The 16,032-nt window shown below is 43.2% G+C and overlaps 1 protein-coding gene across 1 annotated transcript in view; it reads left to right on the top strand.

Annotated features, from left to right (window-relative positions):
* MGAM2 (maltase-glucoamylase 2 (putative)) overlaps positions 1 to 16,032 on the top strand; it is an 81,625-nt gene that overhangs the window by 32,912 nt on the left and 32,681 nt on the right. Inside the window, exons 17-30 of the mRNA XM_040471746.1 lie at positions 534 to 688; positions 816 to 900; positions 2,024 to 2,080; positions 2,898 to 3,022; positions 3,885 to 3,973; positions 4,772 to 4,809; positions 6,972 to 7,139; positions 8,328 to 8,483; positions 9,623 to 9,844; positions 12,184 to 12,338; positions 13,812 to 13,980; positions 14,514 to 14,610; positions 15,056 to 15,168; positions 15,569 to 15,694. Coding sequence (XP_040327680.1) covers positions 534 to 688; positions 816 to 900; positions 2,024 to 2,080; positions 2,898 to 3,022; positions 3,885 to 3,973; positions 4,772 to 4,809; positions 6,972 to 7,139; positions 8,328 to 8,483; positions 9,623 to 9,844; positions 12,184 to 12,338; positions 13,812 to 13,980; positions 14,514 to 14,610; positions 15,056 to 15,168; positions 15,569 to 15,694 — 1,755 coding nt within the window. The remainder of the gene's footprint in view (positions 1 to 533; positions 689 to 815; positions 901 to 2,023; positions 2,081 to 2,897; positions 3,023 to 3,884; positions 3,974 to 4,771; positions 4,810 to 6,971; positions 7,140 to 8,327; positions 8,484 to 9,622; positions 9,845 to 12,183; positions 12,339 to 13,811; positions 13,981 to 14,513; positions 14,611 to 15,055; positions 15,169 to 15,568; positions 15,695 to 16,032) is intronic.

Below are 16,032 nucleotides of genomic sequence, written 5' to 3'. Positions count from 1 at the left end.
ATATTGAGTGATTTTATTGTGATTTATATTGATTTTTCTTTTACCCACCAACAAAGGTGAGAAGAGGTGTTAGAGTTTCTGTGGTGCTATTATGTCTGTCACTACCTTTTATAAGATGGGACCATTGGAGTCCACTGGTACTATGAAGTACTATGAGGAACCTCAAGGTATAAAATAAATTAGATCAGCTCTGAAGGGAGCAGGACCCTCTATAACCCTTTTATCTTCATGGTTACCTCCATGGGCTTCTTTATCACCCTTGCGGCTGCCATAGACTGGGATCATAAGACACCTGTCAAATTTAAACTCTGCCACATGTTTGCAGTTTACATTGGTAAAACCATTAATCTTTGATACTGTTTTTTCATCCATGATGAAGAAGCAGGACCAAGATCCTTATAGTTTGGGGAACCCTTTGCTATCTTCCAAGGTGGAGACCATAGCTACTTTTATCTGAGAAAGCTTCTTATCATAAGGGAGCAAACTTTCAATACACAATGGAAGTATCTAATATTTGCTTCCTTCTCTCCTAGGATCAGGATCCCGTTGCCTTTGGCAGCCACTCTCTGCTGGTGAATTCCTCCAAACATTATCTGAACATCCGCTACACTCTACTCCCCTATCTCTACACCCTTTTCTACCGAGCTCACACCCGGGGAGACACCGTGGCAAGGCCCCTTGTCCATGAGTGAGTTTCCTGACCCACCAAGAGTCCCTCTCAGATCCTGATCTCACCTGGTTAGTCAGGATCTTGTTGCCATCTAGTGTGCTGTTGTTCTGTATTGGAGGTTTCATCTGCCTTCTCTGTTTTCTAGGTTCTACCAGGACCCAGCTACATGGGAGGTGCACGAGCAGTTCTTATGGGGGCCTGGACTTCTCATCACACCTGTTTTATATGAGGTATCTTTATAATCTGAACAATAGTGTGGAATATCACATTTGTCCTCATGGCTCTCTGGCTGGATAAGCTCAGTCCTGAGTGTCTATAGCTGTGTTTAAATATCAATACAAATAAGAATGAGAGAAAGATTATGAAAGTTTGGAAATTAGAAAAATAGTAATTCTTGGTCCACTGCGTCACCAAGCAAAACAATTTCCGTTTTGTAAAACTACATTAAAACTTGTTTTCTTAAGCCTATGGCCATGCATTGACAGGGGCTTTAAATGCCATGGGAGTTTCAGCTGGCCATCTGTCTGTACTTCCCTTTGACCAAAGGATGTGTGCTCTTGGGGTTGGATCGGGAAAAGAGAAGAGGCGAGAGAGAGAAACAGGGAGGGTGAGAGGTCTGGACAAGGGGAGGGTGTTACCCTGGAGACCATATATATGAAGGACCACACATACCCTTCCTAAGTATGAGTGGGGAAGTGTGGGGGAGGAATCAGGATTATGCTGGCCATTTTATAAACATGAAAGATCACCACTGTATTCATGTCAAAGACCCGTCTCTGGGCAGATGCTGGGCAGTGGGCAGTCCTACTGGAAGGTTCTCTTAGACGTTTGGCTGTTTCAGTCTCCTCCCACCCATCAGACTAAACAAGTAGCTCAGTGAAAGAACTTTCTATGCTTCTCTTGGGAAGTTCCAGAGCCTTGAAGCAAAACTTATTTATTTGTTTTTAATATGAAATTTATTGTCAAATTGGTTTCCATACAACATCCAGTGCTCATCCCAACAGGTGCCCTCCTCAATGCCCATCACCCACATTCCCCTCCCTCCCACCCCCCGTCAACCCTCAGTTTATTCTCAGTTTTTAAGGGTCTCTTATGGTTTGCCTCCCTCCCTCTCTAACTTTTTTTTTCCTTTCCCTCCCCCATGGTCTTCTGTTCGGTTTCTCAGGATCCACATTTTAATTTCTGGGCACAACTCTGCTCTCAGTAAACTGCCCAACTTTCTAAGTATCTGTATTTGCACTTGTAGAATGGAATGATCCCAACCATCTCTCAAGATGGTACAGACAAACATATGAGGCGTTGTGTAAACTGTAAGGGGTGTGCTGATGTTGCTTATTGTTGGGGTTTCCCTAGGGTGTGGACCAAGTGAAGGCATACATACCGGATGCCGTGTGGTACGACTATGAGACAGTAAGTAAGGCAGCCCCGCTTGGGTCAGAGACCAGCCTCTAGCAGAGGGCATTTCTAAGGCAATGGTCCTGGGAGCTTGGGGGAGGATAACGGTGCAATGCTTTAACTTTAGTTGATAGAGAGTACTTCTCTGTGAAGAAGGTCTTTCTAGACATACTATGAAATGTGCATAACTGGGGTAGGTTTATAGGAATTTTCATTTTATGAACCTGGTTACTCTGCAGCTGTGAGAACTAGTAATTGGCTGGAGGCTGTGATACCCTAGTGAATGAAAGCCCAATTGTGGAATCACCACATGGTACAATATAAAGAAATAGGGCAGATTTGAGTCTCAGATCTGCTATCTACTTTAATTATGCCTTGGGCAATCCTTCGCTTTTGGGGGTCTCTGCTTTCCTTTTTTTTTTTTTGTTTCAAGTTTTTATTTAAATTCCAATTAGTTAATATATAGTGTAATATTGTTTGGGGAGTAGAATTTAGTTATTCATCACTTACGTATAACACCCAGTGCTCATCCCAACGAGTGCCCTACTCAATGCCCCTCACCCAGTCAGCCCATCCCACCATCCAATACCCCTCCAGCAACCCTCAGTTTGTCCTCTGTGGTTAAGAGTCTGTTTTATGGTTTGCCTGTCTCTTCTCACCCACCATATGTTCATCTGTTTCGTTTCTTAAATTCCACATATGAGTGAAATCGTATAGTATTTGTCTTTCTCTGACTGATTCATTGCAAATGAGGTGACTGAACGAAATGATCTCCACAGTACGTCCTAGTGCAACAGTCCATTACGTGCTCTGTCCTCATTCTGTTGGTTAGGGAGTAGCTATCCAGTGGAGGAAACAACTGGTAGAGATGCAGCTACCACCCGATAGGATTGGACTTCACCTCCGTGGGGGCTTCATATTTCCCACCCAGCAGCCCAGCACAACCACAGAGGCCAGGTAAGCTCCTCCCTCATTCTTCTACGGTGTGACTGCTCTGACGCTCCAAGGGGAGTGTGTTATGGGGCACGCAAATGGACACTAAAGGTGGACAGATCATGGGAAAACATCTCCAGTCAGTAATCCATCTCCCCTCCTTTCAAGGTCAGCCCTGAAGTGGCACCTTCATGTTCATTTAGTGGGTAAGGTAGCCTCAGCTCCTCCATGTTTCTAGAGCCTTTCACTTGGGGACTGAATCAGATTTTAAGGACAGTCAAAACAGTCATTCGTGAGGATTTCCCTATGGCCAGCAACTGTCTTCAAGTAGATTCCCTTAGGCATGAGAGAATGCAAGGTAAATAGGAGGTAAGAGTTATCACATGGAAGTCAACATAGCTTCCAGGGTCAAGAGTCAGAAAGTTCAGGTTCAGGCTCCAGCTGTATTACACATTAGATGTATTGCCATGGACAACCTACTTTCTGTGTTGCTGCCTATCACTAGTCAACTGGGGATGACAATGGTTTGAGTTTTTAGTGTTATCATGAAGGTTAAATGAAAATATAGTAGACATGGTTTATTGTCCATAGGGCACTTAGAAGAATGCTTGGCACATGGCAAGCACCCAGTAAGTGCTGATTATTAGTAGTATTGCAAGCCCAGTCTTTGGCAGGAACGGCCTCCTTCTACCATTGTTATGCTCATTCACAACCAGCCTCTGTTGTCTACCCACACCCAACTTCTGTGTTTCCATACAGTGTCAATATCTACTCCATTTCTGGGATAGACTCTGAGTTCATCTGTCCCTAAGGCATGAAAGGGGTTGGTTGAACATAGTTCTATGTCTTCTTCATTCTCTGAAAATTGAGGGTTGCTCTTTCACAGTCGGAAGAATCCCCTGGGACTCATTGTTGCCTTGGACTATAAGAGAGAAGCGAAGGGAGAGCTGTACTGGGATAATGGTGAATTCAAAGGTAGGCTTCCCTCTGTTGCCCTCCCTGGGGTTCTCAGTGGAAAGTAGTCATTGTAGGCTGTCCAGAATGACACTAACCCTGTTATCATCAGTGCTTGCTTCTGTAGCTTGGAACCAATTTATTCTGAAAGTTCAGTTAGCCAAGCACAATGCATTAAAATAGACTTCAGATGAGCAACTTGTATGTTATTGACTCTACCAAAGTGACACACATTATTTGGTTTAGTTTAATTACTCTCTTCTCTGGGTATCATTACCAATACCAAATAATACGTTTTGTAAATAGATTTGTAAAATATTGCTTTGATTACTATCAAGGTGGAGTATCTAATTTGTGTAGTGTGATTTTCCACTGTAAGATTTCCATAGAGGTAACCGACAAAAGCTTATGTGTGGCCTCTGATTATATAAAAGCCGTACCCTGCATACGATTAGCATTTCTTAATATTCATTGGCTATTTATTATTGCACTGTATATAGAGGATATAAAGATGGATGAGCTGTAGACATTGCCCCCGAGGAACTCCTGGTCCAGCAGGATAGATACAGTGTGCATGCGGATGACTATAAGTGGAGGTCACCATGTTTGAAATGCCAGCAAAATGGCACGACAAAGTACCATGGGAGCTCAGAGGGGGATGCAATTAGTGCTGGTGGCAGCGGTCCAAGAAACTTGGAGGCTTGAGAAAAATGGGCAGAACTTGGGGAAGCAGAGGTATTCCACATGAATAGGAAAGCAGGACCGTACAGCTCCTCTGCTTCCTATAATAACAGGTACCCTTCTGTCTTTCTCTTTTAGATGAAAAGTATATTCTGTATGATTTTTCTGTCACCTCTGTAAGTACTGTTACTGAGGAGCACACATTGTGCGTCCTTTTCTGTGATTGCTTCTTGAGTTTTTGGTTTGCTGTGATGCTTGGCGATGTGGAACAGAGACAGGGCTTGTGACAATCCCAGAAAAAATTAGAGTTAAAATGATAGTTTTTAATCTATGTTAGATATATAAATAAGTTTATCAAATATCAGTATGACTTCAGTGAAGAACTTGGATTTTTCTGGAAAAAAAATTCTTACCTCTGAATCTGATAGGATGAGTCCTAGCTTCGGGGATGTGTACTTGGTGGGGTGCAAGCATGTGTGGGATGTAGGTAGGGGCATGGGGCCTGTTCGAGGTTCTTCCATAATGGTCCTCTTTTCCAGCCCCTAAAACTTGGGCACAGGTATTAAGTGGTGGTTTTCAGAGGTTGGAAGATACAGAAAGATACAGAACATTACTTGCCTCATCTCTCTCCCGAGGGGAACAAGAGGAAGAAAGGCAGTGATGGTAGCAGGTCATATGAGAATTCTAGTTGGATTCTCTTAGAAGTCTGTGCATGGGTAGGGATTTCTTTTTTCTTTTCTTTTCTTTGTAATGGTTATTTATTTTTGAGAGACAGATCATGAGCAGGAGAGGGGCAGAAAGAGAGGAAGACACAGAATCCAAAGCAGGCTCCAGGCTCTGAGCTATCAGCAGAGAGCCTGACCCAGGGCTTGAACCCATGACCCATGAGATCATGACCTGGGCTGAAGTTGGACGCTTAACTGACTGAACCACCCAGATCCCCCTATGGATCATGCTTTTTGGTGTCCACTCTAAGGACTCTTTGTATCCCTAGATCTTGAATATTTTCTCCTGTATTTTTTTCCCTAAAAATTTGAGTTTTACCTTTAAGTCTGTGAACTGCCTTGAGTTAATTTTTTTAATGTTTATTTATTTTTGAGAGATAGAGACACACAGACAGAACGCAAGTGGGGGAGGGGCAGAGAGAGAGGGAGACACAGAATCCAAAGGAGGCTCCAGGCTCTGAGCTGTCAGCACAGAGCCTGACACGGGGCTTGAACTCACAAACTGTGAGATCGTGACCTGAGCCAAAGTCGGATGCTCAACAGACTGAGCGACCCAGGTGCCCCTGCTTTGAGTTGATTATTATCAAGATGTGAGATTTAGGTACAGGTTCTCCTTGGGGCCTCTGGATGGCCCACTGCTCCAGCACCATTTGTTGAAAAGGCTCCCTTTTCTCCATTGCATTGTTTTTACACCTTTGCAAAAAATCATTTGTGGGTTGCCTAGTCTTTTTAAACATCAAAGTGTCCCCGTTTTTTTTTTTTTCTTCAGTCTTTAGTCCCACCTTGGTTAGAGGTCAACTACATCACTTTGAACTGTGGCTCCCCAGGTAGGTGGTCTGCCTCCCTTGGCCTCAGTCTTCTCATCTGAAGAATGGGGCTCACGGTGGCTTTAGCCTCATAGCTTCCTGTCAGAATTCAATGAGATGCTTAGTACCGTGCCTGGCACACAGTAAGGGTTCAGAAATTTCAGCTCTTATTATCATTAAAATGAAAAGAAAGAGTCGTCTAGTCCCTCTTTGAGTGTACGTGTATGTCTTCACCTTTGTGTGCCCACAAGTCTCTATGCATAATCATGTCTTTTTGTCTGTTTTATGAGTACCCATAGTGTCACTTGGAAATTCTGTGATGTCCAGAATGTATTTCCTGAGTGATAGAATCGATGAATAATCAGTGAACCCAAACAAACATGAAATGTTACTGAAAGATTGAAGACTGTTAAGAGTCTGGGTTAACAAATTCCCTGGGGATGATCACCAGGCACCAATTAGAACTCCAGAGATAGGGGAGCCTGGGTGGCTCAGTAGGATAAGCGTCCAACTCTTGGTTTCGGCTCAGGTCATGATCTCACAGTTCTTGAGTTTGAGCCCTGCTTGGGGCTCTGCACCGACCGTGCACAGCCTGATTGGGATTCTCTCTCTCCCTCTCTTTCCCTCTCTCTCTGCTCCTCCTGTGTGTTCTTTCTCTTTCAAAAATAAGTAAATAAACTTAAAAAAAAGAACTTCAGAGATAAAGGACATAGCTTAGATGTCAGCAAGAAAATTGTTGAGTGGTATTTGGTGATGTACCGGGTTTCTAAGTAGATGTGTGTTGTTTCTTTTTTTTTTTTTTTCCAGAACCATCTACAGGCAAAGGTTATAAATAATAACTATACGGACCCCAACAACCTCACGTTTACAGATATCATAATCTTGGGAATGGACAAGCAACCTATGAATTTCACTATTTCATTGAAGAATTCTTACAGGTCCATTTTAAATGTTACCTACAATGTTTCATCAAAGGTACGAGATTGTTCCCTCCTTTCAGGGCCCTGATCGAAAGCCCCGGCCTAAGGTTCTTACAGACTGCTCTCCCTTGCTCTTTTGACCTTCAGCAGTTACTGGCTCACTGTAAAATCTATGCCATCACAGGGAAGTTGCTGAAGGAGAATCATATGCATGCTCAATATGGACTCCTGAGCTTTCTTTGCATTACAATACTGCAGAAGGCAGAGAAGGCAGTTCTTCTCTGGGCAGATTTAAAACTAGACCTGCTGATCCCAGATGTGATGTGGTCAAAATATGATTCAATACTTTGGCCTAGCCCTGGAGAGTATTCACACATTTGTCCTCCCATTTGAGTTAAAGACTCTCTTTGCTTCAGACACAAAGATATAGGTGTAAAAGGTATAAAAGGTATAAAGGTATAAAAGACACGCTAATTTTATACCATCATAGAAAATGAGAGTTGAATAAAATACAAGGGGTAATCCAGTTCTGCCCTTCTTGAAGGAGTCCCTTACATGATAATCTCTGACAAAAGATTCCAATTGTTAGTTGAGTATTTCAAGCACCAGAAAATCCACTGTTTCTTAGGCAGCCCCCTTCCATTTTGACAATGCATATAGCTAACAGTACGAGCCTGGTTTCTCGAATGAGGCAAGATGGGGTTCCAGTCTTAGCTCCACTGCCCCCTACCTGTGAGATCTTGGGCAAAGAAAGCATTAAGCCCCTCTACACCTCATTTTTGATCTTGTAAGACGGAGGTAGCCGTAGTATTTGCAGCATAGCATCACCTTCTAGGATTGATAGAAATAATGCATACAAAGTGGTTGTCATGGTGCTTGGCCCATATAAATGCTCAGTGTAGTTTTAGTTTGTGTGATTACTGCCATCATTATTAAAATGTATGCACACCACACCCAGGGGGCAAAGTCTGAAAAAGACAGCCCTGCCTGTGATCTGTGCAGCCCTTCCCATTCAGTATCCCACAGTGACTCCACGAGGTGAGAAAGGTCAGGAATAAGCCAAGTCCATTTTCCTGACGGGGAGGTCAAAAGCCCCAGAGGGTAAAAGCTAATGTTCCAAATATCCCATGACAAAGTGGTGTTGGATGAACTGGTATTGAATGAAGATCATCAGGGAAGGCCGTTATCCAGGTGGCTCAACCTCACCTCGTTTGTCACCACAGCCTCCTTTCTCCTCCCTCAGGTGGTGAAGATTACTGATCTCAAGGGACTGGTACTTGGACAAGGATTCTCCATTAAATGGGAACTTCCAGTCAGTGACCTGGAGAAATTCAACTGCTACCCTGATGAGCCCCCCCTCACTCTGGAGCATTGCAGGAAGCGGGGCTGCCTCTGGGAGGTAATGATCTGGAACACATCACCACAGTGAGCGGGAAGTTGTAAAAACTGCCCCACGAGTAATTAGACACCTAGAAAACACTTTCCGAATGATGATGGGTTGAACCGTAATCATCCTTCAGAAGGAAACTGACACTCTGTCAACCGATGAATTATTTTGCCAATTCTGTGTGATAGGTGACCAGTGTTTTCCTCAGATATCCTGAATCCAAATATACTTATTGCCACTCTGGCTGTCTCTTTCCTCCAACCACAGCATTAAAAACCCCACTTTTATTTTAAATACATCCATGATACATTGGGTATGCATCGTGTATGGAGTCTTTTAAGCGATTCTTTCCCATCTATGAGCGGGTCCATGCAGGAAGGTAAGACTGTTTCTCATCACTTGAAAAACAGAGAGAATGAAAGTCAGAGAAAATAAGTGATTACCCCAAGATCACAATGGGGGCCGTGAGGGCAGTGGGGGGTGGAACCCTGCCTGAGATTCCAGTCTCCAGATCAGGCTTTCTGCTGACACTTCCCTGTTCACCCAGGGGAGGAAGCCAATGGGCATGTATTTTTAAATGGGTGTATTCATTTGCTGGTGCTGTCATAACAAAGTACTACACACTGGGTGACTTAGAACAACATAAATTTGTTATCTCAGACTCCAGGGAGCTAGAAATCTGAGATCAAGATGTCAGTAAATATGGGTCCCTCTGAGAGAAGGGAGGGAGACTCTGTCCTATGCCTCTCTCCCAGCTTCTGGTGGTTGTCTGGCACTCTCTGGTCTTCCTTGGTTTATAAAAAAACATCGCCCTTGATCTCTGCCTTCATCCTTACATGGCATTCTCACTGGGGGCAGGTCTGTGTCCAAATGTCCCCTTTTAATAAGGACACCAGTCATCTTGAATTAGGCCTATTCTAATGATCTCATTTAACCTGATCATCTGCAAAGACCCTATTTCCAAATAAGGTCACTCTAACAGATACCAGGGTAGGACTTCATATCTTTGGTGGGGTAGGGGGGCGCATAACTCAACCCATAATAATGGGCATGGTGTAAGAGACTCAGGCCGTGTGAACCAACTTCCTTGGTAATTAGGTCCTTGAAGTGCGGGTGTTAGAGGCTGATGGAGAATTTCTCCTCTTATTCAGGACACAACTGTTCCTGGTGTGCCTACCTGTTACTATGACACCATCCCTAATTATGCTGCCAGTAACATTCAGTACCTGCCCACGGGCATCACCACAGACCTCACCCACCTGATGACCCCTGAATCAACTCGAGCAGCCACTGCTGCTGGTTCTCTTTCTGCAACGATCAGCTTCCTCCGCCTGAGTGTCATCTACCACACAGAAAACATGCTGCAGTTCAAGGTAATTTTCAAGGCGTTGCAGGTTCTGATCCTCAACATGGAATTCTTACAGCTCCATATGGATGAAAGTCACTGAAACATCTTCGTGTCCAAATCCCTCATTTTACGGACAAAGGCACGGCAGCCCAGGGAAGTAAATGTCAGAGAGCCAGGAGGATGGTGGACCCAGGACATAACCTTGGATCCACCAGGGTTGTGAATTTCCTGCACCGCTGAGTGCTCGGGCATAAGCATCCTCAAAGGACCATTACTCAGCCCTGTGAAAAACGTGTCTGCTCAATGGGAAACTCACATAGTGGCATTAACCCACTTCTACCTTTAGAGTTATTTTTCTAGCAGTGGTTCTTAAACTTCAGAGAGCACCAGAATGACCTACAGGTCTTGTTAAAGCTCAGATTGCTGGGCCCTGCCCACTGGAGTTTCCAGCCCGAGAGGCTGCCTCTCTAACACGTTTCCGGGTGATGCTGATGCTGCGGGTTAAGGGGCCACACTTTTGAGGCCCACAGCTCTGGTCTGATGGAAGTACAGTGTGAACCACATAGATTTCCTGATAGCCACATTCCTAAAATATATTTGAAAAAATATCAAATGAAATTCATTTTAATAGCATTTTGTTGAACCAATATGCTGAAATGTTATCTCACCGTGTAATCCAAATACAATTCTTGAGATATTTTAGGATCTTTTCATCATACTAACTCTTTAAATTTTGGTGTGTATTTTGTACTTATAGTGAGTCTCAGTTCAGACTAGCATATTTCAAGTACGTAATGGCCACAAGTATCTTGTGGATCTGCTGCTTGGTGGGTTAATGAACCAAAGTGGGTTTGCTGCTTGGTGGGTTATAGACAGAAACTATGTCAGGTGGAGTTGCCTCACTAGGGTCATCTTTATGTGTACAAATAGGGAGACCCCAGGGAAGGATTTCCAAAGCCAGGGACTCCCAAACAGGGGTAAGTAGGCTCCTTTCGTTAGGGCTTGGGATGAATATTCAGAGGGGGGTTTTAACATTATAATGAAGCTAAGGTAACTGTCCCCACTGTCTTTTTTTTTTTTTTTAATGCAGGTGTTATTTTTTTATTTTTACATTTTTGTTGCATTGATTTATTAAGTGCATTTACAGACATTATTTATTATTTATTTATTTATTTATTTATTTATTTATTTTAATATGAAATTTATTGTCAAATTTGTTTCCATACAACACCCAGTGCTCATCCCAACAGGTGCCCTCCTCAATACCCATCACCCACCCTCCACTTTCTGATTCATGTGCACAGACCTTTCCTCAAATGTCCCTTTTCCTGTTCCAGCAATCCATTAGTTAATTTCTAAAAGATGAAATTGACAGTTAGGCAGAAGCTTCTAGGGGTTTCCTGAGTTCAGTGAGTCAATCCTGAATTCAGGGAGTCACAGGGTCTCGCTGGTGACAATACCGCCTTAGACAGCTCTTCTCTAGAAATTGTTTTTCACACTGTAATATTGCATGAATCACCCTGAGATCTTGTAGAAATGAAGATTCAGATTCAAAAGGGGAATGGGAGGGAGGCCTGAGATTCTGCATTCCTAACAAGACTGCAGGTTATACTGCTGCTTTGGGTCTGAGAAACACAATTTTGAGAAACAAGGCTATAGACAAAACTTGTCTTAAGTGTCTGAAGTTCAGCCATTAAGATCTGAGTCCACGTTAGAGAAAACTCAGTTCTCTATTTCTAAAATATACTCACATGCCCAAACGTCATCTCATACCTTTACATGCACATTCATATTCACATTCTCATACACACACACACACACACACACACACACACACACACACACACATTCTTTTTTTTTTAATTTTTTTTTTCAATGTTTATTTATTTTTGGGACAGAGAGAGACAGAGCATGAATGGGGGAGGGGCAGAGAGAGAGGGAGACACAGAATCGGAAACAGGCTCCAGGCTCTGAGCCATCAGCCCAGAGCCCGACGCGGGGCTCGAACTCACAGACCGCGAGATCGTGACCTGGCTGAAGTCGGACGCTTAACCGACTGCGCCACCCAGGCGCCCCCACACACACATATTCTATCCATGAAATTCTATGCCCATAATTCACAAACTATTTAGAGAAAGTGCCCTCCCTGCCTTTGAATAGGTATTTCTAGGAGCATTTTGAGTTCAGGATCCATATCGGGCACTGTAGGTGGGGAGGCTTCACATCTATTTGCTTTGGGATATTTGATGCCTCCCCATGTGATTCAAACTGGCCAGAAAACATGGGAAATGAATTATATGAGCTGGCATGAGGGATTTTAGGTCTAAGATTATTCCATCAGAAAGTTTCTTTCTCTCTTGTCAGATCTTTGATGCCACTAACAAAAGGTACGAGGTCCCAGTGCCTCTGAACACACCTCGCTCTCCTGTTGGCTCCCCTGAAAACCGTCTGTATGATGTCAGGATTCAGAACAATCCTTTTGGGATCCAGATTCGACGAAAAAGCTCCAACACTGTGATGTAAGCAAAATTTATTTAGTTTCATTAAAGTGGTTTTAGATCTAATTATGGTGGTTCTATTTAATGTAGGTGAAATATTAATCTTAGAGATAATGTAAGTGTGTGTGTGTGTTTGTGTGTGTGTGTTAAACAGGGAATTGATCTATTACTCCATTTTCTATTAGGCACTAACTCAAAAAGAAAAATGAACCAGAGGTTTAAAATAGGTGTTGCCTGATTTCAGAAAAAGAAAAATGCATGTTCTACTCATTGTTTGTGTTAAGGAGAAAAGAAAGCTGTATTTAATAAGCACAACAGGGGCATTTGGGTGACTCAGTCAGTTGAGCATCTGACTCTCGATTTTGGCTCAGGTCATGATCTCAGGGTCATGGGACCAAGCCCCATGTCAGGCTCCACGCTCAGCGTGGATTCTCTCTTTCTCTCTCTCTCTCTTTCTCTCTCTGTGTCCCTCTACCCTTCTCCCCTGCTCACCCACTCTCTCTCTCTAAAAAGGAAAAAAATGCATGACAGATAACCTAGGACAGAAGTCAACTCTATACACACTCATTTCAAAATAACAGAAGACTCAATGAGAGAGGGAAAAGTTTACTAAGGAAAGACACACCACTTCTTACAATTTTCTCTTCTACCAGTGCTGTAGACTTAAAGCATTTTCACAATGTTAAACATGAAAAGAGTTCTCATCTTTCATCCCTTGTCTTGCTGCTTAATGGAATGGAATGAAGGTCTGGATTTTGCCTGGGACCAAAGTTCCCCATCCTAGTAAATATCATCACCTGTGTATGCACATGTGGACAGCCTTTGCTCTTTGACTGTGTGCCTAACTTTTGTCAGTTGGCTTCTTTGCTAAGAAGTCCTTTGGCCAATCCAGAAAAGTTTTTCTCTTTCTTTTATTTTTCTTCTTTTTTAAAATATTTATTTATTTTTGAGAGAGAGAGAGAGAGAGAGAGAAACAGGGTGTGAGCAGGGGAGGAACAGAGAGAGAGGGAGACACAGAATCCAAAGCAGGCTCCAGGCTCTGAACTGTCAGCACAGAGCCCGATGCAGGGCTTGAACCCACAAACTGATATCATGACCTGAACCGAAGCCGGACACTTAACCGACTGAGCCATCCAGGTGCCCCCAGAAAAGTTTTTCTAAGAGCTTCACACTTTTCTGTTGGTAAATTTGCTTAGACCTTGTTCGTTTATTCATACATGTATTCAAACTAATACTCTGAACAATGACAACTAAAGAGATGAACGAGACACAGTCCTTGCCTTAAAGGAGCTCATGATCCAGAAAAGGAGTTCTCAGCCTTGCAAATCACAGATAAAAAATGCAAACGTGGAACCTTGGTAGTGAGTACTTGGACCAGGATCCACACATGCCTTCATTCAGGAGGCTTCTGAATCAGCTAGAATTTCCGAACACGTCCTGTGTTTGCTCTGGGCTGTCATCAGTGTGGTGTTAAGGTATGCCTTTCTGTTGCAGTTGGGACTCTCAGCTCCCCGGCTTTACTTTCAATGACACGTTCCTCTCCATTTCGACTCGCCTCCCCTCTCAGTACCTCTACGGCTTTGGGGAGACTGAGCACACAGCCTTCAGGAGAAATATGAGCTGGAACATGTGGGGAATGTTCGCTCGTGATGAGCCACCCGCGGTAAGCATGGAAGAATAAGATGATCAATCCGTTTCTCTTGGTACATTTTAATCCACTAGCACCCTATGAATCAGCCTCACCTTATACTGATCAATTCTGTTCTCAGGTGAACTAGGCCACATGTTATGCTCTTCTGTCCCTAAAAGACACCCATATTCTTTTCCCACAGACTATGGATTTTACTTCATAAACTTTTATTTAGTGTGTTCTATGTGTCAGGTACATAGAGACACTGTCTGTTCCCCAGAAGCTTATAGCCTAGAGAGACAGATGCAGAAATAATGGTAACCCAGTGTAATCAGTGCTTATAACAGAATTATGTAATAATAAACAAGGAGGGAATGGAGGAGGAGGGCACCTAATTTTTTACTTGGGGTGGAAAGGAGGGTTAAGGAAAGCCTTATAAAGGACATGACATGGTGCTCAGTCTTCAATATTGAGTAGAGGTTTGCTGTTTGGATTATGATGTAGAAACAATCCTTTGGATTTTTCTCTCTTTGATTGCTGCCTACTCTCCGCCATGACTCTCCCAGTACAAGAAGAATTCCTATGGCGTCCACCCCTACTACATGGCACTGGAGCAGGATGGCAGTGCCCATGGGGTGCTCCTGCTAAACAGCAACGCCATGGGTAAGACAGAGGCACGTTTCCCATGTACCACCATAAACAGCAGTGGCCATTTTCCTGGGATCTGGAATACCAGTAGAAATAGGGAAATTCAAGGGCAAGGGAAATGGGACAGATAAACTGACCATTCATTCATTCATTCATTCATGACTTATGAAGAGCTCTGGGCCAGGTATTAGGGGTCACATTTTGACCAAATTGCCTGACCTTATTTTACTGTGACAGTTTAACTTCCTTTCACAGAGTGATACAAGATGTTGAGATTAAGGTTATGTTTGGGGTATCTGCAAATCCATCTCTAATTCCACTTCGTGAGAGAAGGCTTTCCAGAGGAGGAGGGACTTAAAGCAAGAGGGAGAGTGAAAAGAGCACATTTTAGGGAAGATTCCCTGTCTGGGTGACGTACACCCCCAAGGACTCCCCGTCTTCTTTGTTTTGTTTTTAACAGATGTATCATTCCAGCCCACTCCTGCCCTGACATACCGCACCACAGGAGGGATTTTGGACTTTTATATGGTTTTGGGGCCAACCCCCGAGCTTGTAACTCAACAGTACACTGAGGTTGGAAGTCATTCTATCCATTAATAAGTCATCAATTGTCTGCTGGGTATTACCATATTCTTAGCATTGAGATAGGCTGAGTTTTGCTATTATGGTCCTTGGGTATTCCTATTACACTACCTATCTTCCCCCAAAGTCAGGTTTTAGTGTTGGGGGTATATAGGCATTCAGATACCCCATGTGTCTCTTAATTATTTGCTGAGTACTCTAAGAATCTCTAAGCAGTAATAATTCCACATGCCAATGGTCATTCCATATTTATTTGACTTTCTTATTTTTCTTGAGGGAGGCCTCTTAGATGGGACAGTGCTCAGTAGAAGTGTTCAAGTTGTATCAAGTATAAGGCTTTTCTTCTCTTTCCCAAAAAGTCTTCTGGACCCATTTTTCTTCTTTATTCTAGTTGATTGGTCGGCCAGCAATGACTCCATACTGGGCCTTGGGATTCCAGCTAAGTCGCTATGGATACAAGAATGATAAGGAGATCTCCCAATTGTATGAGGCAATGATGGCGGCCCAGATTCCCTATGTATGGATCACCCACTCAGCCTGTGGTCTAATTAGTTATGGGGAATTGTGCCTAATTATGGATTGAAAACATCTTCAGAGAAATTACTGTTGACACTTTCAGTGTAAGGAAACTGTAGCTGTGGAGCTAGTCTTATGTGAAATACATTGCTTTTTAAATGTATTTCATGCCACCCTTTTAAATCAAGCATTCAGAATTGAGAGATGCATTAATCCTTCAACAAGTTAGCACTGTGATTGGAGGGTATAGTTACTCACTGTCTTTTGCCAGGAGTATCCTCCAGTAGGCATGGCTGGTCTTAAACCAGAACTTTGGGGACTTCTAAGTGAGTATCATGT

This window comes from Herpailurus yagouaroundi, unplaced genomic scaffold, assembly GCF_014898765.1.
Source record: "Herpailurus yagouaroundi ecotype Mexico unplaced genomic scaffold, PumYag 100, whole genome shotgun sequence".
In the NCBI taxonomy this organism is placed as follows: domain Eukaryota; kingdom Metazoa; phylum Chordata; class Mammalia; order Carnivora; family Felidae; genus Herpailurus; species Herpailurus yagouaroundi.
Note: the sequence above shows the minus strand (reverse complement) of the source record. Positions and strands in the feature narration are given on the sequence as shown.